At 51.9% G+C, this 27,718-nt stretch overlaps 1 protein-coding gene across 9 annotated transcripts in view; it reads right to left on the reverse strand.

Annotated features, from left to right (window-relative positions):
* Positions 1-1,156: 1,156 nt before the first annotated feature.
* Positions 1,157-27,718, reverse strand: part of LOC123354764 (beta,beta-carotene 9',10'-oxygenase-like) — a 64,189-nt gene continuing 37,627 nt past the window's right edge. For all 9 annotated transcript variants that reach the window (XM_044996954.1, XM_044996945.1, XM_044996946.1 and 6 more), the window contains 9 exons: positions 26,222-26,337; positions 23,827-23,929; positions 16,069-16,197; positions 15,719-15,879; positions 8,755-8,922; positions 7,958-8,095; positions 6,863-7,045; positions 3,261-3,371; positions 1,157-2,846 (listed from right to left, as the gene is read on the reverse strand). In XM_044996954.1, coding sequence (XP_044852889.1) covers positions 2,733-2,846; positions 3,261-3,371; positions 6,863-7,045; positions 7,958-8,095; positions 8,755-8,922; positions 15,719-15,879; positions 16,069-16,197; positions 23,827-23,929; positions 26,222-26,337 — 1,223 coding nt within the window. In that variant the 3' untranslated portion in view covers positions 1,157-2,732. The remainder of the gene's footprint in view (positions 2,847-3,260; positions 3,372-6,862; positions 7,046-7,957; positions 8,096-8,754; positions 8,923-15,718; positions 15,880-16,068; positions 16,198-23,826; positions 23,930-26,221; positions 26,338-27,718) is intronic.

Genomic DNA, 27,718 nt, shown 5'->3' on the forward strand with positions numbered 1-27,718 from the left:
TTCCTAATATCTCATAGCGGCCCTTTGCTAGTGTTTTGTCCTGTCTCATGTCTCAGCCACTAGGGTTTTGCACCAGGAAAAGCTCCCAAGGGAAATGGTGACAGGACTCAGTTTTCCTTTGCTTTATTTCATCTATTGCTCCTAGTTATTCCCCCATGTATCTCTGGTCTGATCTAATTCCTCACCCTCCCTCCCTGCTAGCAGTAGTAGAAGGTTATGTCCCCCAGCAGTTAGTACTGAGCCCTGCTCTATTGATTGAGCTCTTTCCTTATAGTCAACTTCTCTGGCCCCTCAACCATTTTCATTGCTGTTCCCGTAGCTGTCTCCCACTTTACGGCTACCTTTCTGGTAATGGGATGGCCAGAACTGAACGGGCTATATATCAGGTGTGACAATAGCAGTGCCTTGTAAAGAGGGGCACTCTCCTCCCAACCCCCGCTCAGAATCTCTCTGCCAGGGGAGACGTCTGCAAAAGAGACCAAACTCATGTCATTAGCTGCCTGCTTCGCAGGCTGCAAGCATCTTTCCCCCGCCCACATACAGACACATCTTGGACTGCTTCAGTATCCTTGCTCCCAGATTTCTCCTTCCCATTAAGCACCTGCGGGTTGGGTTATTTGTCCACAAATGTGTTAGCCTAAGTTGAATCTTATTTTGTTTCCCGCCCCTAGAGCCTTTGGATTTCTCAGCCCTCCCTCTCGGCGTCTGTGTCTCCTCACCATTTAGTGTTACCTGTTGGATTCATTGTTAGCCCTGGGCTAAGGGGCTGGATTGACATGGCCTGTCCCTGCTCCAAGGACCTCTGGCACAAGGACGTGGGCGATGTCAGCTTCCTCCAGGCACAGCTGCTTTCCCTTGTCCTGGAGACCCCTACACTTATTCCGTCCGTGGGGCCCATTCATTTGTGGGTGCTATTTGCAGTAGTTGAGACGGCTCTGAGGGCCCAAGCTAAGGCCTGGTTTAATTTGGAAAGGGCTGGATTAGAGTGTTTGCAGGGAGAGGGGGCGTTGCCTATGGAATACTCTCCCCCGGCTTTGCCACAACCCTAGTTTCAAGCTCATTTCTTCTCCTTGGCTTTCTCTGGGGCATGGGGGGAGTTGAGTAGCAGGATCAGCCTCGGGACAGCGCTTGTTATTTTGAGAGAGTTGCATCTGAATTACTGTGCTAATTCAGTAATCTGTTTCTTTATTTGGCCTACATGCTGCTTTGGAGCTAGGTACACAGCAGAGCAGGCTAGCTTGTGTGTAGTGAACGCCAGCCTCTGAAGCAATACATGCCCAGGTACTGGATTTCTGCCCCTTGCACCTGCATAAGCATGAACAACTGCAGAAATGTCTGGGTGGGGCCCTCTATGTTATGGAGGAGCTCAGAAGAGATGATCATAATGGTCCCTTCTGGCCTTTAAAATGTATGACCCAAGAAGTCCCTGAGCAAGAAGTGGAGCCCGTTCCCCAGGTACCAATCACGGTGAGCAGTCTTTTATTAGTACGGCCAGACAGATAAGCTGCTGTATGTGGCCTCCACAACCAACCAACCCACCCATTCCCTCTTCACCCATCCCACCACAACTAAAGCATCTGAGCATAAGAGACTTGCCCATCTATCTGAAAGATGAATGAATGACAGTTATATTTGACCGGAGGAAGGTCAATTGATGCAATGCCCTCTAAGTGTGCCTAAGCAGAAAAATAAAAATAGCTGTGTTTGTCACCTGCTGGTTTCACTGTGGATTGTCAGGGATATAATGGGGGTGTGACAGGGATGTGTTTGACCCACGCTGATTTCACGACAGGATGTGGTGTGGGGGCATATTTGATTCTTGCTGGTTTCACTGGGGTGGGTGCATGGTAGGGGCATTTGACTAATGCTGGTTGCACTGGGGGGTGTAGCAGGGGTGTGTCAGAGGCATGTTTGATCCATGCTGGTTTCACTGGGGGACATACCGGGAAGGTGTCAGGGGCATGTCTGACTCACACTAGTTTTGCTGTGGGCACATGTCAAGGTGTGTTTGCCCCATGCTGGTTTCACCAGAGGGCGTGGCAGGGACACAATAGAGGGGTGTTTGACCCACACTGGTTTCACTAGGGGTGCGTGGCAATGGCATGGTTTAACATATGTAGGGTTTCAATGACAGCATGGAAGAAGGTGTCATCCTTTTTCTTTGAGTTGTGATGTTTGCACAAACTGGAACTGACCTTTTCCAGCTGCCAAGTGGGGCAGCACCCTCTCTGCTCTTCCTGGCTGAGTTGAGACAGTTTCCTGAAGAAGCAGTGGCACACTTGGGACTTGGAAGAGGCATTTTTCCCTCCTTCCCTTGATCCTGTCTCGCCTTTCGCTTTGTGCACTACAGCCAAAGCCACCACTCTGAGCAGAGCTGCTGACTGGCCTCTCCCGCTCAGAGCACATTGGTGCTGGGAAGAAGTGGGCTCTCTGGGCACCTGCTGCCTCCCTTGCCTGCCCAGCTCATGGCAGCATGGGGGTTACAGCAGACCGGCAGAGCAGGACAGTGGAGTGAGCCAAGGCAGTGGGCTCTTCTGGAGAAGGTGCTATCGCCTTGCGCAGTATTAGCTTCAGACCCATTCACTACGTATTAATAATACTGCAGCAGCACAGAGAACAGGCTTGGGGGCTAAAGAGGCAGTTCCTTCACCAAAGGCACAATGCAAGAGCGAAAGGAAAGGAAAAGCAGAGATTCACACTGAGCTTCTAGTACGAGGTAGCAGGCTTCTCCATTAACGTGGGACAAAGATGCCATGGAATCCGTAAGGCATTTGCACTGGGACTTCTGCGCGGCCCAGTTCGCTGAAGGTCTCTGCATCCAGGACAAGCAGGAAGGTGTTTTGGTTCTACAGAATGAAAGACAGCAAGAGGAATGGCAGTGCTGGGTTCCACTCTGCCTTCCCATCCCCAACACATCTCCTACTCCACCAGGAAGAGTCTGTCTGCACAGCAAGACTGCTCAAACCAGCACCCAAGAAAGTGAGCTAGAACCAGTGCTGCCCAGACATACCCTCAAAGCAGCTTTGACCCTGAAAACTAGGCTGCTATTAGGAATCTGATGCTCTGATGCGATTGACAATTGCAGAGGATGTAGTGACTGCAAATAAACTCAGCAGTACAAGGATTGGAAAGCAGATGAGCATGGGGAATGAAGTGTTGAGACTGCCCTCTACAGGGCACCAAATCCAATTCTATGATTTAAAAACCGCCATATAAACACAACAGTTTCTTGCTACTTGTGAAACGTGAGAATGAGTTACCTGCGAGGGTGTGACCACAACTGACAGAATGACTCCACTGTCTTCTGCAGTGGCTTTAGGCACTGGCACAAACACAGGCTCCGAAGGATAGAATCCATCCTCTTGCCAAATCTAGCAGGCAAAAAAAAAAAAAAAAAAAAGACAGAAGAGATGCACTTTATTATGATTTAGGTACTACTGATATCCAGAGACCCGAGTCAGGATCAAGGCCCATTTGTATTGTCCAGAAATGCGGAGACACCTTGTGCCCTGAAGTGTGGGAATTTGGCACATGGTTATGTTTGGGTTTGTTAGAGGCTAAGTGGCCTTGGGCTGGCTTTTTGCTGCCAAGTAGGCAGTAAACAGGATAATAAATCAGAAAGCAGTACAGAATGATAATTACCCTATAAAGTTACAGCTGTGCTTGTGTGTATTTTATTAACCAATTAGCAACTGCTTGATTGCCTGTTATAATTGTATATAAGAGCATGCTGGAGAGAGAAATAAATGACTTGGCTACCAATCACATTGATTGATGGGTTTTGTCCGGGCCCGCCTGAAAGGCACTGCAACGCAACACTGAAGAACTTACAATATAAGGCCCTGATCCTGCAACTAGCTCCATGCAGCTGGACCTACTGACGTTAGTAAAGCTCCATTCAGGCAGGTCCCTGTGCCTATGATGAACCCCACTGACTTACTGGAGCTGCCTGCACAGAGCTTCCTGCAGGATTGGCTCTCAGTTAAGACAAGATGCATGAAGTGGGGATAGCAAACTAATGGAAGGAATGCGGAAGGGAACAAAGGGGGTGTAGACCAGCTCTGGGCACAGTGAGATGCCTAATTCACAAATGGATTTTGCTTTGTTTTTAAATGACAGCCTAGCAATAAAGCAGCCCTGAGTGTCCCCATCTGACCATCATCCAAGGTGAACAAGAAGTCAAGCATTTCCCATTCTCCCCACACCTACTGGAGCTAGATAAATCAAGAGCAGGACTGAGACAGACATTTTCCCACCGGTAGATAAAGAGAAGATTAGCATTAAAGAGAGGACCACAACTGAGACATTCCCTCCAATCTTTCATATGCGCAGTGTCACTACTTACTCTAAACAGGAGAGGGTCATTTACTGAACACTAAAGGATTGTGAGAGTTTTCAAAAACGTGAATATTATTATTCATCATTTCTGTTCCGGTAGCACCTCAAGTTCCCAGCTGAGATCGATGCCCCATCATATGAGGCATTGTACAAACACAATGAGAAATGGGCCCTGCATCAAAGACAGGCTAAATAGACAAGCTGGGCACAGGGTGGAAACTAAGTCCTGAACTGACTTGCCCAAGGTCACACACCAGGTCAATGGTAGAGCCAGCAACAGAACACAGGTCTTCTCTAGCCCAGTCCAATGGACTACCTGGCTGCTTCTAACAAACCACCCAGCTACTCCTAACATGGAAACTATTATGATCTGCAGGAGGGTCTTCTGGATTCTAGTTTCTAATCTGATGTTTGCTTTTAAAATAGGAATTCTTTATAAATTCAGAAGCAAGCCCAAGCCTGCACCAGGTTTTTCTAGGTCCTGTAAAATTTGCTACAACCATGAAGACATTGCCAATCCATGCAGTACAGGGAGGGTAACTGAAATTAACTCACCTGTTCTGATTTCTCAGCAATAACATACAAGGGAGACAATGTTGCGAAATAAAAAAAGCACCAATTAGTAGAGAAATCACCTTTCCTTTTCTGAAAGCTGTCAAAAACAGTAAGGAACGTACGAGACGTACTTGAGCGTACTAAAAAAATCACGAAGTCATTACAGCTGAAACGTTAGTTGTTAGTGCTCTGGTGGGTAGGGCACTGATCTGCCACAGATTTGCTCTATGACCTCAAACAATTCTCTTCACCTTTTGTTCATCCCCCCTCCTTTTTTCTGTCTTGTCTATTCATCAGGGCTGGGACTCTCTCAGAGAGAGAGAGAGAGAGAGAGAGAGAGAGAGAGAGAGTGTGCGTGTGTGTACAGTGCTTAGCACAATAGGGTCCTGGTCTCAGTGGGGCCTCTGGAGACTACAGTAATACAAATCGTTAGTTAATGAACCGTTGTTCCAAAGCCAGGTTGGACTGAGCCCAACACGGGTTTCTTCCTGCACAGAGAGAGCCTTTTCAAAACCCTGTGATATTTAGAGCTTCCAGAGGCTTTTCCCAGCCAGATTATGAGAGGGAGCAAATTTTCAGGGAGAAGTCTTGACCATCCCTGTAGTGTTCAATAAAGAACTTGCTCGTGTTTTTAAAGGTTGGGGAAATCTTACATAAAAAGGTGCGCTGGGATTTTCAGAGAGGCCTGGAGGAGGAATTAAGGTCCCAGCTGTTAGCGACTATCAATAGGAGTTGGACGCATAAGGCCTCAGTCTATATTCTAAAATGTGTATATATGTCAGTCAGAGATGGGAATAACCACAAGCAGCAGCCCAGCAATGCAGGCAAAAACCCCAATGTAAACTCAACTATGCTGAGAGAAGAATACTTCTGTCAACGCAGCTAACATCGTTTGGGGAGCTGGTGTTTTTACATCGGCAGAGCTCCTCCTCCTGTGAGCACACACTGCGTCTACACTAGCATAGGCTCTGTAGTGTAGACATAGTCCTAGTCTATAGAAACTTGCAACAGAATAACTACTTTGGGTTTAATTCATATCTTTCATCATTTCGATGCCTCTGTGAGAGGACATTCTTATTTCACCATAAACACGCCCTTGTTGTGATTTAGCAGAAGGTAATTCATTCCAATTAAAGCTAAATGAAAACAGGGTGAGTTTTTTCTAAAATAAGATCCCACACACAAATTTGCATTGAATTAAATCCAATTGAGGATTTTTTTCAGACAAACCCCAACTCCCTCTGGCCCGTTAGCCTATTAGTGTTGAAAAGGAAATTCATGTCTGGGGTTTAAACCCACTAAAGCAGGGAAACCCTTGTAGCTGCCACAGACCCATTATGCCACTCAAGGTCCCACATCACAGGCCTAGAGATTAAAATCTGTCCCAGTGTGGGTCAGTATAAGCTCTGCCTAGTTACATACTGCACATTGGTAGAGCAGAACACCCCAGCTTTATGTTCATTGCCCCAGACCCCAAAAGCCAGAATTCCAGGTGCCCTGGAAGCATCACCTCCACATTATAGGTTTCACTGTATTTTTAGAGTCATAGAGTTTAAGGCCAGAGAGACCCACCAGATCAGCTAGTCTGACCTCCTGTATACCACAGGCCACCAGCACCACTTAGCACCTGCACACAATCTTTTAGTGCACACGTTTCCCATGCTGTGTTCATGGTGATAATGTGGCACCACACCCTTTAAGATCATCTTGATCCTGTCTCCATACCCAAGCCCCCTTCCCCTGCCCTGGTCTGTCCAGAGACCCAAAGGGTGTCACATTCGTGCAGGGCAGACAATGGAAGTGTGGGCCCACTCCCAGCCCCCCTGTTAAAAAGATCCCAGTGCTGATGGGTGACAAAGCTGCCTGGGCTGCAGGATGACAGAAAACACACAACAGCCAGTTCACAGGCTGAGTCGTTGAATGGGGACAACTCCAGGGTCTTAAAGAAGAAGATCCTACTTTGTCTCACCTTCATTTTCTTGGTTTCTGTATCCATCTTGATCAGCGAATCCCCCACCAGGTGCCGAAAGCCGCAGCCGTAGAAGAAGCGGTACTTCCTGCCATTGCACCGCGAGTAGTTAATCTGGGGGAACTCCATGCCCCCTACCTCCTCCAGGTCCTCGGAATGGAGATTTTCATGCATGCACCAGACCTAGGGCAAGCAGCAGAGCACAGGGGTGTTACTGAGCCCTGACCTGGGACAGGCACTTCAACCCCTAACTGGTCTCATCCACATGCTACCCAGCTATTACAGGGAAGATGAAATGTTTGGCTTTGTTCCCTGGCCACCTCTAGCCGGCCCATCTCAGAACCATGCTGGGTCCCTTATCCACTCCACCCAAGGAAGAGACTGACAGCATTCGGGGGTTTCAAAAGGGCCCATAAGGCTGAGCTAAGGAGGAAAGCCTCCGTAACAGCATCAGCACTCCAGTGCATTGAACAGCACCTTTCAGCCTGCAGGATCCTAAAGCACTTGACAAGCTGATCCAGGGATTGCTCCTCCACCTCTGGGCCTATGTCTACACTGCACAGTAAGCTCAGGTCTGCGAGACCTGGGCTTGCAGAATTGGTGTGTCCAAGTCCGTGCTTGAGCATCCACACTGCACTGCAAACCCAGGCCTCCCAACAGTGCCAATGTGTCCGCACAGCCCTGAATCAGCCCTTCTGCTTCTGGGTGGAAGACGGGAACTGACTAACCACCCACTGCAGCTACACAGCAGTTTATGGAAGGAGGCAAAGAGCAATCTTGTATCCAACTGAAAATGCAGGGTGAATTTTGGGATCTAAAGACAGAATTTGGCCAGTTACACCAGGGCTAACACCCCAACTCATGCCAAAAGTGCAGTGCCACAGGGCCTTTAGTAACCATGCGTGGTCAGGATGTTGGCTTTACATCTCATCTAAAAGATGGCATCTCCAGCAACACAGTGCTTTGGACTGACTTCCATCCACGTACAGACCAAGCCTGACTCTGCTTAGGTGGCAAGAACTAAAAAGATCACAGCACAAGACAATACGGGCGCACACAACCTTCAGTGTAGTTATTTATGCCTCTAAGACGTACCGTCCCATCCACCTCTTTCACAGCACTCGCTGACGTGTAGGACAAGGGGCTGAGGTTCTGCCCCACGGGCACGCTTGAATCCACATTCAGTGGTAGAACAAAGCGGCGGGGGAAAGCTCTGGCTATCGAGTTATAGATCTGTTAGGAAGACAGGAAGTTACAGGGGGAGAGAGAGAGATGAACGGGCTGCTGAGCTCAGTCCCTGGGGTGGGGCAAACACCTGTTGACCTTCCCCCCATTCCAAGGCTCCCTGCTCTCTGATGATTTGTACTAGCATAGCACCTAGAGACCCCACGCCGAGATCAGGGCCCCATTGTGCCAGGCACTGTACAGACAGTGAGAAACAGTCCTGCCTGGGAGAGCTCACAGTCTATGTAGATAAGACACACAAAGAACGGGAGGGGAAACCGGCACAGAGAGGGGTAGTGCCAACTTCACTCAGCAGGTCAGTGGCCGAGCCAGGAATAGACGCTTGGTCTCCTGACTCCCTGTCGACTGTCCCATCCACTCTGCCTCTCCCTCCCGCCCAGCACTGCCTATTCCTTCCTCCTGGCCATTCCCCTGGCCCTTCTTTCCACACCCTTCCTTGGATTAATGTCATTGTTACTTAGAGACAAGTTTGCAGCGTCTAGAACAACGAAACATTCTCATTTCGCCCACAATAAGAGTCACCCACAAATCAACGAGGCCAACTAACTCCAAGGAGCGTAAACCTCCCTCTGCATTTCCCAGCCTTCAGCTCAGCCAGCCTGGGATCAGCAGGTCCCGTACAACAGACACAGAGGCAGGGGTTTTACCTGATCCAGACCCTCCCCAGCTTTGCGCAGGTTTTGGAGCTGGTAAGTTTGTAGGCTCCCTCCGTCATCCTGGCAGCAGAGGTCAAGGACCACACAGCCCTGATCTTCAAAGGCGTTGATATGATGGAAAGTAGCAAATGGCCTGCTGTAAAACTGCCCCGGAAGCAGCTGCAGTGAGACAAAAGACAAATTTGTGTCCCGCCTCCAGCAATCTCAGCCCCTCCCTGGGCCCCGGAGAGTCCCATTTTCCCTTTCCAGTTCTCCAACCACTCTTTTCGCACCCGTTGTCTTAGACTCCAGCAGAACAACAGCTTCACAGCCAGTTATGGGCAGAAGCAGATTCAGGCAATCTGGAGCCCAAAGCACACCACGACAAGAGCCCCTCCGACCATGCACCACCCCCCACCTGGAGGGGCAGCGGACGGGAACCCTTCTCACCCCCAGAGACGGAGGGGCAGTGGCCACGACACTCACATGGGGCCTCCTGGATCACACTCACACTCCTCACCCTACACCTGGATCCCCATGTCACTTGGCAGGTACATCTTAGTCCTTGTACCTGCAACTCCAGGACTGCTTCCCAGGAGCCCCTACCTGCCTGTTGCTCTACGTTCTTTTAAGGGGCAGCAAAGAGTTTTCTTGCATTTGCCTCTGCTCCAGCACCTAATAACTTCTCATCCAGGAGGCCTAACCATTCCCTAGTTTTCAAGGCAATACTGCTGCAGTTCCTGGCCTGACCCATACAGCCCAGGTTGCTGCTGCCAAAAGCCAGGGGCATTTCCTGTGGGCTCTAAGATTGACTGAAAAGACGGTTACTCACCTGTAGTAACTGTTGTTCTTCGAGATGTGTTGCTCCTATCCATTCCAGTTAGGTGTGCGCGCCGCGCGTGCACGGCATCTCGGAACTTTTTACCCTAGCAACCCCGGCGGGCCGGCTGGCGCCCCCTGGAGTGGCGCCGCTATGGCGCCCATTATATACCTCAGCCGGCCCGTCCGCTCCTCAGTTCCTTCTTGCCAGCTACTCCGACAGTGGGGAAGGAGGGCGGGTCTGGAATAGATAGGAGCAACACATCTCGAAGAACAACAGTTACTACAGGTGAGTAACCGTCTTTTCTTCTTCGAGTGATTGCTCCTATGCATTCCAGTTAGGTGATTCCCAAGCCTTACATAGGTGGTGGGGTCGGAGTGAGACGTGGCGGAGTGTAATACCGCGGAGCCGAAGGCTGCGTCGTCTCGAGACTGTTGCACCAATGCGTAGTGGGAAGCGAAGGTGTGTACAGAAGACCAGGTGGCCACTCTACAGATGTCCTGGATGGGGACATGGGCCAGGAAGGCGGCCGACGAGGCGTGCGCCCTTGTCGAGTGAGCGGTGAGGCGGCATGGCGGCACGCGAGCAAGCTCGTAGCAGGTCCGAATACACGCAGTGACCCAGGAGGAAATTCTCTGGGAGGAGACCGGCTCACCCTTCATGCGGTCGGCGATGGCCACAAACAGCTGCGTCGAACGCCGGAAAGGCTTCGTCCGCTCGATGTAAAAGGCAAGCGCCCTGCGGACGTCCAGGGTGTGAAGCTGTTGTTCCCGAGGCGAGGTATGCGGCTTCGGGAAGAAGACCGGGAGGAAGATCTCCTGGTTGAGAAGGAAGGCCGATACCACCTTGGGGAGGAAGGCCGGATGCGGCCGAAGCTGTACCTTGTCAGCATGGAAGACGGTGTAAGGTGGACCCACCGTTAGTGCGCGAAGCTCAGAGACTCATCTCGCGGATGTAATGGCGACGAGGAAAGCTGTCTTCCAGGAGAGGTAGAGCAGGGGGCACGTGGCCAAGGGCTCGAAGGGGGGACCCATCAGCTTGGCCAGGACGAGGTTCAAATCCCAGGTCGGGGCAGGACGCCGCACCGGCGGGTACAAGCGGTCCAGGCCTTTAAGGAAGCGGGAAACCATCTGGTTGGAGAAGATGGACCGACCTTCCAGCGATGGACGAAAGGCGGACACTGCTGCCAGGTGAACCCTCAATGAGGAGACTGCAAGACCTTGCTCCTTAAGGTACCAAAGGTATTCGAGGATGGTAGGTACCGGAACTACGAATGGATTCAGGCTTCGCTGATCGCACCAAAGCGCGAACCTCTTCCATTTCGCGAGGTAAGTGGAGCGAGTGGAAGGCTTTCGACTCTCCAGCAGGACTTGCTGAACTGCCACGGAACAGTCCCTCTCCGCGTGGGTCAACCACTCAGGTACCAAGCTGTAAGATGGAGGGACTGCAGGTTCGGATGGAGGAGTCTGCCAAAGTCCTGGGTGATGAGGTCCGGCCACGACGGGAGGGGGATGGGATCCCGAACGGAGAGCTCGAGCAGCAGGGTGTACCAGTGCTGCCTCGGCCAGGCCGACGCTATGAATATGACGGTGGCTCTGTCCCTCCGAAGCTTCAGGAGCACTCGGTGCACGAGTGGGAACGGAGGGAAGGCATAGAGGAGGCGATCCGTCCAGGGGTAGAGGAAGGCGTCGGACAGGGAGCCTGGCGAGCGACCTTGGAATGAACAAAACAGGTGGCACTTCCTGTTCTCCCTGGAGGCAAATAGGTCTATCTGGGGAAACCCCCACCTCCGGAAGATTGTGTGGACGACATCTGGACGGAGGGACCACTCGTGGGAGAGGAACGACCTGCTGAGACGGTCGGCCAGCGTGTTCTGCACTCCCGGAAGAAAAGACGCTTGCAGGTGAATGGAGTGGGTCACGCAGAAGTCCCACAGGAGCATCGCCTCCCTGCAGAGGGGGGAGGAGCGTGCTCCGCCCTGCTTGTTCACGTAGAACATTGCTGTTGTATTGTCCGTGAACACTGTCACACATCGGCCTTGCAGGTGGGGGCAGAAAGTTTGGCAGGCTAGACGGATAGCTCGCAGCTCGCGGACATTGATATGCAGGGCGAGCTCCTGGGTCGACCAGAGGCCTTGGGTGTGGAGATCGCCCAGGTGAGCCCCCCAACCGAGCGCCGAGGCGTCCGTGGTGAGCGTGGCGGACGGGCGCGGAGGGTGGAACGGGACCCCGGCACACATGATCTCCGGGTCGAGCCACCATCGGAGGGACTCGAGGGTCGCACTGGAGACCGTTACCACCATGTCGATGGGGTCTCGATGAGGCCGGTACACCGACGCGAGCCAGGACTGGAACGGGCGGAGGTGGAGCCGCGCGTACGCGGTCACATACGTGCATGCCGCCATGTGGCCCAGGAGGCGGAGGCAGGAGCGCACCGTCGTGGTCGGGAAGGTGACTAGGTCCATGATGAAGGCGACCATCGTCTGGTGGCGGGCGCGAGGGAGACAGGCCCTGGCTATGGTGGAGTCGAGGACCGCTCCGATGAACTCCACTCGCTGAGAAGGAATCAAAGTGGACTTCTCGGCGTTGATGAGGAGGCCGAGCCGCCGGAAGAGCGACCGGATCTCCGCCATCTGACCCATCACGAGTTGTCGAGACTGTCCGCGAACCAGCCAGTCGTCTAGATACGGGTATACGTGGATCTGACGACGGCGGAGGGCTGCGGCAACCACTGCCATGCATTTGGTAAAGACCCTCGGTGCGGTGGAGAGACCGAACGGCAACACAGCAAACTGGTAGTGGGTGTTGCCGACCACAAATCGGAGGTAACGTCGATGAGGGGGATAGATGGTGACATGGAAGTAAGCGTCCTTCATGTCGAGGGCGGCAAACCAATCTCCCGGATCCAGAGAGGGAATGATGGTCCCCAAGGTGACCATGCGAAACTTGGGCTTGAGCAGGTACTTGTTCAGCTTGCGAAGGTCCAGGATATGACGTAGCCCGCCTTTCGCTTTGGGGATAAGGAAATAACGGGAGTAGAATCCCCTGCCCTGCCTGTCTTGAGGCACTGCTTCTATGGCACCCATGCTCAACAGAGTCTGGACCTCTTGTAAGAGGACTTGCTCGTGAGAGGGGTCCCTGAAGAGGGACAGGGAGGGTGGGTGGGAAGGCGGGGGCGAAACAAATTGAAGGCGGTATCCCGACTGGACTGTTTGCAGCACCCAGTTGTCCGTTGTTAATTGGGACCACGCCGAAAAGAAATGGGAAAGGCGGTTGTAAAATAAGGGGGTAGGATCCGGTAGGGAGAGAGATGGGCCATCCTCGAGCGTCCCATCAAAAAGCAGGCTTGGCCCCCTGGGGGGCCTTGGACGAGGCCTGCCCCTGGTTCCGCCGATTGCCTGACGGACGACGGCGGTTCTGGGCCGGTCGCCGGTTAACATATGGCCGATAGCGCTGTTGGTAGCGGGAGGGTTGCGGCCGGAAGGGCCTGCGCTGCGTCGCCGGCGTGTGCATCCCGAGCGTACGGATGGCGATGCGACCGTCCTTCATGGTCTGGATCCGAGAATCTGTCTTTTTGGAAAACAGACCCTGGGTGTCGAAGGGGAGGTCCTGGAGGGTATACTGCACCTCCGGCGGCAGGGTGGAGGACTGCAGCCAGGAGATGCGCCTCATCGTCACGCCGGATGCTAAGGTCCGAGCCCCGGAGTCCGCGGCGTCGAGGGCGGCCGTGATAGAGGACCTGGAGGACTTCTTTCCCTCGTCCAGCAAGGCCGAGAACTCCTGGCGGGATGTTGATGGCAGGAGCTCCGTGAACTTCGCCAGGGACGTCAGAATATCAAAGACGTACCTGGCGAGAAGGACCATGATGTTTGCAATCCGCATTTGTAAGCCCCCTGCGGAGTAGACCTTACGGCCGAGCAGGTCCATGCGTCGGGCGTCCTTGGACTTGGGTGCAGGGGCAGGTTGGCCGTGCCTCTCGCGGTCGTTGACGGATTGAACGACCAGGGAGTCCGGGGTTGGGTGGGAGTAGAGGTACTCATAGCCCGTTGGGGGGGCTGAGTACTTACGCTCGACCCCACGTGCTGTGGGTTGAATGGAAGCGGGGGTCTGCCAGAGCGTAGTGGCGTTTTTTTGAATTGTCCGCACAAAGGGCAACGCCACTCGGACAGGAGCGTCCGCGCCCACCACGTTGGTGATCGGGTCCTCGTCCTCTTGGACCTCTGCGACGGGGAGACCCATGGCCGTCGCCACTCGGCGAAGCAGGTCCTGGAAGGCCCGAAGGTCAATGGGCGGGGGTTCGCTGGCCGCAGCACCTGCCACCGCCTCGTCTGGCGAGGACGATGAAGATATGCCCTGCACAATTGGCTCAGGCGCCGGGGCTGTTGGTTGAGCCTCCGCGGAGTCGTGCGGTGTGGCTGATTGGCGGTCCGCAGGAGCGGGGGGCTCGTGCGGAGGAGAGGGAGGCGGGCGGCTAACTGTCGCCTCGGGGACCCTGGTCCCGGTGGTCACATCCCGCAGAGGAAATGGGATGCCCTGCACCTCGTGATGCGCCCAGGGGACCCAGTAGCTCCACTGTTCATGATGGAGTCCTTGCGGGGTCGGCAACCGGTGGGTGGTGTCATCCGCACCGGAGGCCACCGATGCTGGGCGGGATGGCCAAGGCGGTGCCGAGGGATTGAGCCGCTGAAGACGGGAGTCCCTCCGCCGACGCCGCCGAGGGTCGATAAGTGTATCGCCAGCGGGACGGCGATCGTGACCGTCGGCTACCGCGGTGCCGGGAGCTCGACCGGTGCCGGGAGCTCGACCGGGACCGGGATCTGCGGTGCCGGGAATGACTCCGAGAGTCGCGGTGCCGTGAACGGTGCCGGGATGGAGACCTCCGGCGGTACCGACGGTACGGTGACCGGGACCTGGATCGGTGCCGGGAGTGCGACCGGTACCGAGATTGAGAGCGGTACCGGGACTCGGACCGGCGTCGGGATGGTGCTCGGTGCCGTGATGAGGAACGGCGTCGAGATCCCGAACGACGGGACGGCGACCTGCGTCGGGACCGGGAACGGGACCAGGACCGGGAGCGCGTTCCGTGCCGTTCGCCCAGAGAGGGGGGCCGTGTCATTCTGGCTGGTTTCCCCGCTGAGACGACAGCCCGCACCGGCGGTGCTGGGGGCCGGAGGCTCGGTGCCTCTATGAGCCGGATTAGCTCACGCGCGGAGGAGAATGTCTCCGGCGTCGATGGCAGCCTTGGCTCAACCACGGTCGGTGCCGGGGAGCGTGGCGGTGCTGGACTCGACGGCGCTTGTGGTGCCGGAGTCGAGGGCCCAGGGCACGTTTTACGCACGGCCGCTGCTACTCACGCGGCGTCCTCCGTGCGGGCCTTTGCCACTGCCTTCGCCAGCTGTTGTTTGGCGGAAGGCGAAAGCGAGCGGTGCCGGGTCTTCTTAGCCGCCGGCTTAGGTACCGGGGCCGCGGTGCCGGAACGGCTCGGTGCCGCGGGTGCACTCTGCACCGATGGCGCCCTCGGTGCCGGCGCGGACGGTGCCGGGGGTTGGAGGGACGCCTCCATAAGGAGCTGCTTTAAGCGAATGTCTCGCTCCTTACGGGTCCGCGGCTTGAATGCTGAACAAATAGCACACTTGTCCGTGCGGTGTCCTTCGCCCAGGCAACGGAGGCAGGAGCCGTGAGGGTCACCAACCGGCATAGGCCTCTGGCACGCTGCGCAGGGCTTAAAGCCCGGTGCCTTGGGCATGAGCCCGCACCGGGGAAGGGAAGGGAGGAAATACCCCCCTTATCCTTACCTAAAATACTAACTAACTAACTACTGAACTAACTACACTAACACTAAACAAACTATGTACAACAAGAAGTAGCGAGAGCTAGGGCTGTGGAGGACAGAGAGCACTCCACAGTTCCAACTGGCCGTCACGGGCGGTAAGAAGGAACTGAGGAGCGGACGGGCCAGCTGAGGTATATAATGGGCGCCATAGCGGCGCCACTCCAGGGGGCGCCAGCCGGCCCGCCGGGGTTGCTAGGGTAAAAAGTTCCGAGATGCCGTGCACGCACGGCGCGCACACCTAACTGGAATGCATAGGAGCAATCACTCGAAGAAGAACAGGAGAAATCTAGGCCTGCATAACTGCTGGAATGGCAGAAAATTTACCTCTCCCGTGTGCTTATTCACCACGTGGAAGCGGGTTTTGTACTGCGGCTCCCAGTTTATCCCATCAGCAATGGGCTTCCCAAGGAACTTGGATGTGATGACCCGACACAGATTAATCTTGATGGGCTGCTCAGCGAAGACCACGTAGTTCTCACTCATTCCTGAATGGACAGAAGGGGAAAATCAAAACGTTTTGCTCCAAAAGGCAAATGAGGTGATGAGAACTGCTGGGAGCACGGGTCAGTGAACAACCTGCCTCTGGTACTAGAACCTGGTATGGCAAGTTGTCGCTTGTAGGCTGTACTGAGTCTGCATACAGAAGGCCTAGTAGAGGATGGGAGGCACCTCACCAAAGCTGTGATAGTAGGAGGGTTTCATCTTCTCAGCTGGAGCGATGGAGCACAAAACTTTTGCTCCCTGCAAAGTGTCATCGCGGTTTGACTTCTGCGGAGGAATCCGAATAATGTTATAGCTGGAACCTGGAAAGGAGAAAGCATGTCCATCAGCCCAGAGACCCAGGATTGACACAGTCAGCACTTCAGGACAGGCACCAAACAGGTTTGTGCATTAGCCCTCTCCATGTTCAGAGTCTTAATGGCTCAGTCTTCAGATACAAGACATGCCAGATGAGATTTTCAAAGCCAGCTAGGGGATTTAACCACACAATTCTCACTAGAATAAATCCTCCAGCCAGCTTTAAATATTTCAGCCACCCACCCCTGAATCCCATCAGGTGCTGACACTAAATCCCAGCTAATGAGCTCTTAAATCTTTAGCTAGATTCATCCAGGACTACAAATCTCCACTTCCTGTGGGGCCCACACTCATGCCTTCTCCTTTCAAAAAAGGTAAACAAAAAAATGACAAAACAAAATGGTTTTCAGTTAAAATATAAAATTGCACAGCAGCCATTGCTCTATAATCCAGCATGAGGCAGAACCTGACACCCCTTAGGAGTTAAGTGATCTTCTCTCATCTGACTCTCATTCTCCAGCCTTCCTGCCTTCTGTGCTGCTTTTCATGCTGTCAACCATGACATCCATCTTGGAACCGTTTGCTGGCATTTCAGAGACCTGGCTGTCTTGGTTTTGCTCCCATCTATCCGAGTCCTCTTTTTTTGCAGCACGCAGCAGAGAGGTTAATGTAGTCTGGTCTTCTGGATAGGGAGCTAGCCCTGAAAGACCTGGGTTGTACTCCCCCATGGACGTTCTGTATGACCTCAGGCCTGTGCCTTAGGGACAGAGTTTCAAAGGTTTTTAGGCACCCAAAGATGCAGCTAGGTTTACGAAGGACCTAACCTTCTAGGCGCTTTTGAAAATCCCACTAGGTGCCTAAATACCTTTGAAAATCTGGCCTTTAGTCTCTCTGTGCCTCAGTGCCCCACCTGTACAATGGGGATAACAGCCCTGCTCTACCTCACCAAGGGGCTGTGAGGAGAAATGAATAAGACCTTGTCAGGCGCTCAGATACTGTGGTAGTGGGGCCACATAAATACCACAGGGTAGAGTGGGAACTTCTCTATATCACTGCTATCCCTGCCCCTGGTTTTGACCCCTTTTCACCTATGCCCCCAAATCTCACCCTTTTTTCATGTTCTCTGTGTATATATATCTTCCTACTGTATTTTCCACTGAATGCATCCAATGAAGTGGGTTTTCGCCCACGAAAGCTTATGCTCAAATAAATTTGTTAGTTTCTAAGGGCTTGGCTACACTTACAAGTTGCAGCGCTGGTGGAGGCTTTCCAGCGCTGCAATTACACCCCGTCCACACTTGCAGGGCACAACCAGCGCTGCAACTCCCTGGTTGCAGCGCTGGCTGAAAACCCGTCAGGGTTGGGGTATAAGGAGTGCAGCGCTGGTGATCCAGCGCTGCTCAGCAGGTGTGGACACTCACCAGCGCTTTAATTGTCCTCCAGGGAATAAGGAGTTATCCCAGAATTCCTGTTCAGCCACTCTGCTCATCAGTTTGCACTCTACTGCTCTTGCCTCAGGTGACCCACCCTTTAAATGCCCCGGGAATTTTAAAAATCTCCTTCCTGTTTGCTGCAGCCAGGTGTGTGTGGAGTGCAATCAGTTAATCTTTCCAGGTGACCATGCCTCCACGCGGCAAACGAGCCCCAGCATGGAGCACTGGCGAATTGCAGGACCTCATTAGTGTTTGGGGGGAGGAAGCTGTGCAGTCCCAGCTGCGCTCCAGCCGTAGGAATTACGATATCTTTGAGCAGGTATCAAGGTCCATGCTGGATAGGGGCCATGATCGGGACGCACTACAATGCAGGGTGAAAGTTAAAGAGCTGCGGAGTGCCTATTACAAAGCCCGCGAGGGTAATCGCCGATCCGGAGCTGCCCCCACGACCTGCCGTTTTTACAGGGAGATGGACGCGATACTTGGGGGTGACCCCACTGCCAATCCCAGGACCACGATGGACACTTCTGAGCCGGGTGGGGGACAGGAGGAGGAGGCGGAGGCGGAGGCAGCGGCGGGGGGGGGGGGGGGGAGGAATACGCGAGTGACACCCCAGAAGACACCCCAGAGTTCCTTGAGGCATGCAGCCAGGAGCTCTTCTCAAGCCAGGAGGAAAGTACCCAATCGCAGCAGCCAGCAGTTGCAGAAGGACAAGCAGAGCAGCGGGTTACCGGTAAGCGGCTTTTATTTTCTGGGTGGAAATGTTTCTGGAGAGGAAGGGGGGTTCGGGCTGTATGCATGCCAGCCTAGATGTGGAATAGCCCATTGATGTGGTCTATCACGTCGCGGTAATCGTCTGCAGTTATCTCAGCAAAAGTTTCAGCCAGAGCGTGGGCAATATGCCTGCGCAGGTTTATAGGGAGAGCCACTGTTGTCCTTGTCCCAGTCAGGCTAACGCGTCCGCGCCACTGTGCCGCGAGGGGGGGGGGGGACCATCGCTGAACACAGGCAACCCGCATAGGGTCCAGGGCGGAATCCACATTGCTGTAGAAGAGCCTCCCGCTGTTCCCTAGTGACTCGCAGCAAGGAGATATCTTCCAGGATTAAGTCCTGTGAAAAAGGTTGGGAGACTCTTTAGTGAAGCTAGTGATAGAGATAGGGAGATAGTGAAGATCACCCCTGCAGCTGCATCTTCACTCAAACCCTCTATCACTGAAGCTTACCCAAAGCAACCAGCACCCCTCTATCACTCAAGCCCCACTTCTCCCTCTATAAGCACCCCTCACTCACCATTTTGTGGCTTCTGCTGTGTTATGTGTGTGGTAAAAGAATGCTAAAGTGAGGACTGAGAACTCCTTCAGTGTGTGGGAATTTCAGTCTGGAGATAATGAACACAATGCTTCCCTGTTAAATGTTGTCAATTCTTTTTTTCTAAAGTGACCTTGACTGCTGGACTGACCAGATGTACCACAGCACAGAAGCTGCAGAATTTGAGAAAAAATCCCCGAAAGAGCAAGGAAGACATGCTGAGAACTGTTATTGCTCACTCTGCTAGAGAGAGTAAAAACTTGCAGGAGTGGAGAGAAAAGGAGAGCAGGATACGCCAGAGGGAAAGCAGGACCCGGCAGAGAAATGCAGTGGCCAAGAGGAAAAGCACAGAGAAGCTGCTAAGCATCCTGTCGCGCCAAGCGGACTCTATCGAGTCACTTGTTGCCATGCAAGCAGAGCACTACCGTGCTACTCCCCCACCCCCCCCGTCCCAAAGCTTTTTGCCTTGTGCACCAATGTCAGTTCAAACCCCCCTTCCCCAGCATCCAGGTTCTTACCACCACCAGCTGCCTCCAACACCTGTACGTTCACCAACCAGCCCTGCTAACTACAACCCTTACCCTCTGCACTCAACCCCCATCACCATGCAGTTTATGCACCCTGAAGTGCAGGATTCATTGCACAGCACTCCAGACAGGACGTATGCAAACTTGTGACTGTGCAGTTCACCAACCCACACCCCTGCCCTCTTGTGTTCATGAAATGTTGTGTTTCTGTCTGTCAAGGAAGTTTTTTTCTTTTCAATAAAACAATTCTTGGCTTTGAAAACAGTCTTTATTATAGCAGATAGTGAAAGATACTGTAGCCCAGTAAAGAAAGAGGCACTGCAAATCATTTTAGGGATAATAGAATAACAGTGTAAACAGTGCAATTCACTCCCATGCAAGGCAGCAAACATTACTGTTGGCTTTCAGCCTCAAATTCTTCCCTCAAGGCATCCCTAATCCTTGTAGCCCTGTGCTGGGCCTCTCTATTAGCCCTGCTCTCTGGCTGTGCATATTCAGCCTCCAGGACTTGAACCTCGGTGGTCCATGCCTGACTGAATGTTTCACCCTTCCCTTCACAAATATTATGGAGGGTACAGCAAGTGGATATAACCGCGGGGATGCTGCTTTCCCCCAAGTCTAGCTTCCCATACAAGGAATGCCAGCGGGCTTTTAAACGCCCAAAAGCACACTCCACAGTCATTCGGCACCGGCTCAGCCTGTAGTTGAACCGGTCCTTGCTCCTGTCAAGCTTCCCTGTATAGGGTTTCATGAGCCAAGGCAGTAACGGGTAAGCGGGGTCTCCAAGGATCACAATGGGCATTTCGACGTCCCCTACTGTGATCTTCCTGTCTGGGAAAAAAGTCCCTGCCTGCATCTTCCTGAACAGGCCACTGTTCCGAAAGATGCGTGCATCATGCACCTTTCCAGGCCAGCCTGTGTAAATGTAAATGAAACGCCCACGGTGATCCACAAGCGCCTGGAGAACCATAGAGAAATACCCCTTACGATTAACATACTCTGATGCCAGGTGGAGGGGGGGGGCCAGAATAGGAATATGCGTCCCATCTATCGCCCCTCCACAGTTAGGGAAACCCATTTGTGCAAAGCCATCCACAATGTCCTGCACGCTCCCCAGAGTCACGGTCTTTCTTAGCAGGATGCGATTAATTGCCTTGCAAACTTGCATCAAAACGATTCCAACGGTCGACTTTCCCACTCCAAACTGGTTCCCGACCGACCGGTAGCTGTCTGGAGTTGCCAGCTTCCAGATTGCAATAGCCACCTGCTTTTCCACTGTCAGGGCAGCTCTCAATCTTGTGTCCTTGCGCCGCAGGGTGGGGGCGAGCTCAGCACACAGTCCCATGAAAGTGGCTTTTCTCATACGAAAGTTCTGCAGCCACTGCTCGTCATCCCAGACTTCCATGACGATGTGATCCCACCAGTCAGTGCTTGTTTCCCGAGCCCAAAAGCGGCGTTCAACGGTGCTGAGCATTTCCGTGAATGCCACAAGCACTGTAGTGTCACACGCGGCAGGCAAATCCATATCGATATCATCGTCAGACTCCTCACTGTCACTTTGGAGCTGAAGGAATAGCTCGACTGCCAAACGTGTTGTGCTGGCGACACTCATCAGCACAGTCCTCAGCAGCTCGGGCTCCATTTCCCACAGAAATCGCGATTCACACACAGAGCAGAAAGACACTCACAATGGCGCCAAACGTTGCCAGAAAGACAGAATGCTGGGATGTGAAGCGATGCACCACGGGGCGTTGGAACAGGAAGCGGAATGACCCACACACTTCCTTCCCCTTCCCACAATACTCAGCGCCAAAACGGCGCCAAAACAGGACGAGGTGCTCTGTGGGATAGCTGCCCACAATGCACCTCTCAATACAGCGCTGGAAAGTGCTGCAAGTGTGGCCACACTGCAGCGCTGGTAGCTGTCAGTGTGGCCACACTCCAGCGCTGGCCCTACACAGCTGCATGACCAGCGCTGTAACTCCCAGCGCTGCAACTTGTAAGTGTAGCCAAGCCCTAAGGTGCCACAAGTACTTCTCGTTCCTTTTCTGAATGTAACCTTGGCTCAGAGGGCTTGACTGCACTGTTTCTGAGTCCCCTGCATTCCCTCTAGAAGAACTCCACCACCACACCCTTCCTGTTTTACACGCTAGACTTCCAGATCCTTAATTTAATCACCAGCCCTTTCTTGTCTCTTATCTGTTTGTAAACAAAATACTAACTCCCCTCCCCAGGGGCACCTCTCCTCTGCAGAACTTACATTTCGCACTAATTCTGTGCTGGAGTTAAGAGCTCCACCTGGGAGCTCCCACACCTCCTGTATGAAATTCAGGGAGGGGCTCCCTGCCCACCCCCCCTTCCTATACCCACTAATTGGTGCCCCTGGCACCTGCCCCCATGCTGAAATCTACCCACTGCTTCCAGCCCCAGAAGAGGGGCCCCATCAGATTCCTTCATACCTTCATCAGCAATTTCTTCTGACTTGTTCCAAGCCTCCCTAGTGGCCATTTCCACATAGCTATCGTCAGGCTCTGTTGTTTTCTCTGCCTCATTAAGAAAGTTGGAGCCACAACTAAGCTCAGCAGATAACAAAGAGTCAGTTTCCTTACAACAGGGCCTCAGTCAGAGGAACTGGAATGAAACCTAAGCATCTGTACTAAGCTCATTGTCACAACATCTGAGCACCCACAGCAATGGAATGAGGACATAAACCAGCCTCGCAGCTCCTATGTCAAAAGGAGAAACTAGAATTCTGAGCCCAGCTGAAATGTAATGATGCCTGTCTACTGAATCTGATCCCTGCCCAAGGAGGATTGGTGGCTTAGTAACTCAGCCAACACCAGGGATGTGCTGTGCATGACCCTGTGGGAAAATTTGAAGCTAAATGCTACTGTAAGCACAAAGGAATTAGCACAGCAAGAATGAAAGAACAGCAAAGCCAGGGAATTGTTTGGTGAATTGGTGCAAGCCAGCAGCGCCAGCTCCAACTACACAGGGCATTAGCTGCTTTCTGAGGGAAGAGGCACACTGGGGAGGAATGTCTTTATGCAAAAAGAAATTGAAGTTGGTTTTGAGGAGCCACTCAAATAGGGTTATGGTTTTGCGACAATATCATCCTAGTATTGGGAAATCTGCTACAGAAACTTATCCCATCCTAACCCCTGGCTGCAGAGTACAAAGGATGGGGAACAATCCTGGCACAAGGGAATATGGACTAATAGGTTTTCTCCCGCCACACTCCCCCATCTTTAGGAATTGCCACATTGGATCATGCAAGTGGTCTGTCTAGTCCACTATTCAAGTGGCCAGTACTGGCTGCTTCAAAGGAAGATTCAAGAAACCCTGAAGTTTGGGGACAAACTGCCCCCAGGGGGACTTCTTTCTGTCCCCTAGTAGTCAGAGGTTGGCTCATGCCCTGAAATATTGGGGTTTATCTCCCACCCAGAGCTCTTGGTTATTTTAATCCTGGCTATTCTAAATCTTCTTGTTATCCGTAGAAATGTCCTGTCCTGTTCTGAATCCTGCTAAGCTTTTAGCCGCATAGACATCTTCTGGCAAGGAGTACCCCAGGCTAAATGGACATTATTTTAAAAAGTATTAATCCAACTGTGCTAGAGTTTAGTCCTTTCGATAAACACCTTTATTTGTTTCTGACAGCTGTCCTACATCAGTTTCACACTGTTTCATAACTGGGAACTACAGAGAGAGTAGCTACAGAGCTGCAGATTTGGGGGTGACACTAGAATGTGCAAAATTTGGCACAACTGAGAATCAGTAGCAAGGAGTAGGGATTTCCCTATGGCGTCCAGGAAGGGTCAAAGCACTCACTCACTGCAGCTACTGCCCTGCATAATAATTTTTCTGGTCCCATAAGGAACGCTTTAAGGCCCCAACCCAAGCCCATTTAAGTCAATGGAAAAACTCTCATTGATTTCAAAAGGCCTTGGATTCAGCCTTGACACTTTATGTAACTTCCTTAAAAAGCATCTTCTCTCTACCAAACTGATCCACATGTGTGCATGATACATCTCATCCCTACCCAGGGCAGTGCCCTGCACTTCTTCCCTACTGCTCACAGAAAGGTCTGTGCTCATTGGGATGAGGCAGCCTCCCAAAGCACATTAACTAAAGAGGCCAAACATTAAGAGAACAAATGTCATGGTGAGATTGATGGGAGCCACAATTTAAGACTGATCCTGCTTTGCTGTCATCGTGTCCCCAGAGAAATAGCAGCTTCCTCACTTTGTTAGACTCCATCAAAACCCCCTCCTTACAGAAGCAGTATGTAGTCTGCCTAGCCTCGCTGCAGGACCGTCATACCTCACCTCCCCCTGCTTCTCAGAGCAGTTACCCTGACTAGCCTCACCATGTTTCCCATAAGAGTTGCCCATGTTGTATGCTGTCCCATCAGGCTCATAATGTGGATGGGCTGTTGCTCCATTCACCACAACGAATTTGCTCCAGTCCACCTGAAAATTCCAAGATTTTTAGAGTCAGAGCAGTAATCACTTCCGAACAGCAGCCATAAGCCAAGGAGCAGAAAGTCACATCCTCACATTCCTTCTAAATTATACCAAACCAATATAATATCTAGCTGTTAAGAAGGTGCCCCTCCTAACAGTACAGATAAGCAAGGGAATCTCAGGGTGCTTACCCTGGCAAGCCGCGTGCCAAAGGTTGCCAACCCCTGCCTTAGCCTCTCAGTTCCCCATCTGTAAATTGAAGATAAAAGCACTCACAGGGGTGATGTGAGGATTAAACCTTAACAAATGTGGGGTGCGTCAATACCCCAGTAATGGGGCCATATAAGTGCCAAAGCTAGAGATGGCCCCATTGTGCTAGGTGTGTCCAGGCATGCAATTAGCAGACAGTCTCTGTTCCAAATCTATCAGTTCTATTGCAAGCAGATAGAGACATTTGGTAACTGGTGTGTTTTCTTCAAACACCAATACAGGCTATACAAAGATACAACAGAGTTTAATATCATTATCTACAACTAGAGATTTTCTGGGTAGCAAATGTTGTACCAAAGGTCCCATGCACAGCTTCGTTATAACCCTATCTTCATGTGCTCATAAGTGTTCAGAATTCTCCTTTGTGGCTACAACTTTCTATGCTTAGACTTAGTCAAAAGGTGAGTCTCTTAGGGAGAAAGTCTGATGGAAATCACTTCAGGCACTGAAATGTCCAAGTGTGAAAAATACACTTCTCAGCCAAGATTTTCAAAAGTGACTAGTGATTTTTGGCTTCCCAACTTGAGACACCTTAAAGGACCCAGATTTTCGGAAAGTGCTGAGTGCTCACCCTCTGAAAATCAGGCCCTTTAAGATGTCTTAAGTTAGGCACTCAGAAATTCAGAGCCTCAACTTAATAGCCACTTTTGAAAATATTAGTCCACCTCTCTAATGGCTGATGAGAATTCTTATGTCCAGGTGTCTCCACTTGGCTGAACTTTACCACTGAAACCACCCACATGGCATCTCTTAAATGGGTAATAGTCCCTGGCAAGGTTTGAAATAGGTATTATGCAACCCCCAAAACCAACTTTGTTGGACACACAAAGCACGAAACAGCTGCTAAGCTTAGAATTTCCATATGGCTTGCAACTATGGAAGACAGTGAATACACCAGAGCTCTAACAGTGTTGGGTAGGTGTGGCTTTGTGCTGCTGTTTCACCACAAAGAAAAGTTGCCTAGCTCCCAGCTTTGTGCAGCTGTAAACTGTTCCAGTAAAAGCAGCATAAGTTTTTGATATATTTCTCCTGTTCTCTCCATTCCTTGTGTTTTCCCCCTCTTTTCTATTTTCTCAAAAACCCTATGAAATTAACATGCCAACTAAAACTTATATGAATGGAGCTTTAATGTTAGATGTGTAGGCCACGATTCTGCAAGCTGTTCCAGGCGGGCAGATCCCTGCATTCTTGCAGAGCCCCCTCGACTTAATGCAGCTGTGCACAGAGCAACTTGCAAGATCAGGGCTTTAACCTGATGTATATGCCACAAGACAGCAGACAGCTTAATCTGAAATGCAACAGCACATTCGGTGATAGGCAGTTGAACTGCATGTAGGCTAGTGCGCAGGGTGAACACAATGGGGAAGTGGGATTAGCCAAGAATTCAAGGAGGGTGCCGGGGTAGGGCTGGCTTGGAGTTGGGACTGGTTGAAGGAGATGAAGGGAGCAGATTGGGTGGGACCATGGGGTAGGGCAGAGCATAGGCAGGAGTGGAGTTCTGTAAGACTATTAACATCTATAACCTTGATGTTACATGGGTATATATTTTTGCATTTCCATACACTGGAATTGCCAGACAAGACCAGATCCCTGCACTTCATGGACAGTGACCAAGTTGTGAAGGACCCTGCTTTACCCTTGGTTGAAAACATAACTGACCTCAGGAGTCCTCAAGTCTGACCCTGCCTGCTGCCAATGGCTGTGACTGGACCTCAAGCATGGCAGCTGCTTTACTATTCACCTCGATCCTGCAACGCCCTCCAGCACATGTACCACAGAGGAACCTTTAAGGCCATGGGGTGACTGGTAGTGACTGCAGATTTCCTGGCAAGTCCAGTATCTGCCATAGAGAAGTCATTTTTGCCAGGAGAGAGAGGTACAGAGGATCTCAACACAGTGCAGGTTGGACACAAAGACCAAGAGGGTCTTTGGGAATTGTCCCCACTAGCTGCCAAGGCCATCCTGGGAAGAGTGTGACATGATTCCCCCACACCAGGTGCTAAACCCGTCATCCCACCCACTCTTTACCTTCTCCTTGGTTTCCAGAGTTTCTGGATCCACTTTGCGCATGAAGTTGGTCTCAGTGCTGACATAATAGTCTCCCTTGTACACCACATAGTTCACACTGGAGTTATCCGTTGGCCCTGAAGCAAAATCCCAGAGTAATGCAGATGCATTAAGCTCACGTCTCGCTACAGCAAGTTAGGCATATTTAAACAAATAAATCAATTTCCCTAACGACGCAAACCCCTCTCAGGACAGAGGGATTAAAAACATCTCAGTGATTGATAGCAGCACACAGGGCTCTCCCTATGCAGGTGAGTTCATGGCAAAGAACAAAGACTTGTTTTTAAGCCAAACCGAAGAAGTCTGATCCCTTTTGGTTCAGGTACTACTAAGTCATTGTGCAGGCTCATTTCAGTTTCTTGCAACTAAAGGAAACCGATGATATTACAAACGGAATCATGCAGACCTGAGGGAAAGGCAACCCCTGGCAAGGGCTGAAATGTCCTTTATTATAAAGCCAGACAACCAGTTGCCAGTATTTATCAGAAAGTATGAGCAGAGAACCCAGACTGCACTGTGTACAGGAGGCCAGGTCGGCAATGTAAAAAGCAGAAGCAGGCCCCATAGTGGGACGATGCAATTCAAAGGGAATGCAAGGGGCATTGGCCAATCACTTGGAACATTAATGGGACTGGACAAAATAACAGGAAATGTACAAAAGGGGATTATCTGGCACTGACTTCTATCAGGAGCTGGTGGGTGGGGGTGCAAAAGGAATTGATTGGAGGAGACCTGGGAGGCATTTTCCATCTCAACTTCACCAGGGCCTTGTCTACACTACAAAAGAAATCAGTTTGTAATTGAACTGGATGCACTGAAACAGTTTAAGACAAACATTTCAGCACCAACATGTGAAACGGATTGGTTTCACCCTGCACTCACACTAGCGTTGTCCTAAGCCATTTCAGCTGCAATGGCCACTGGGTATCTGCCTACAATTCCTAGCCCAGCTCCTGGAAGCATTCTAGATTGCAGAAGGCTATCAAAATGAACCAGTGGCTCTTTGACTGGTTATTAAACCCGCTGACGGATGGCCTGTCTAATTATTTATTAGACCAGTTAGGGCATTTCTAGGTGTAGACACAAGTGTTCTACAAATGTTCTAGAGGCTTTAACCAATTTAATCTCTCAAGTGTGGACCAGGCCAAAGGAGCAGTCAGTGGGCCCTGACTGATTTGCTGGGAAGGGATGGGTTGCAGGCAGGCTGGGCTGTGTTTGCGGCTTCATATTGGAAACCCTGTGCTTCACTCAGGAGATGTTAACTAACTGGCCATGGAGTCTGGGAAGCTCCATGGAATTCCCCGCCAGCAGTGGGGGCTGGGGATCCCCAGGGAATCCCCCACCACCCATGGGGGCTGGAGAGCTCTGGGGAATCCCTTGCCATCCACAGGGAATGGAGAGCTCTGGGGAATCCCCCGGCACCCACGGGGGCTCGGGAGCTCCGGTGAATCCCCGCCA

This window comes from Mauremys mutica, chromosome 22 (assembly GCF_020497125.1).
Source record: "Mauremys mutica isolate MM-2020 ecotype Southern chromosome 22, ASM2049712v1, whole genome shotgun sequence".
Taxonomy (NCBI): domain Eukaryota; kingdom Metazoa; phylum Chordata; order Testudines; family Geoemydidae; genus Mauremys; species Mauremys mutica.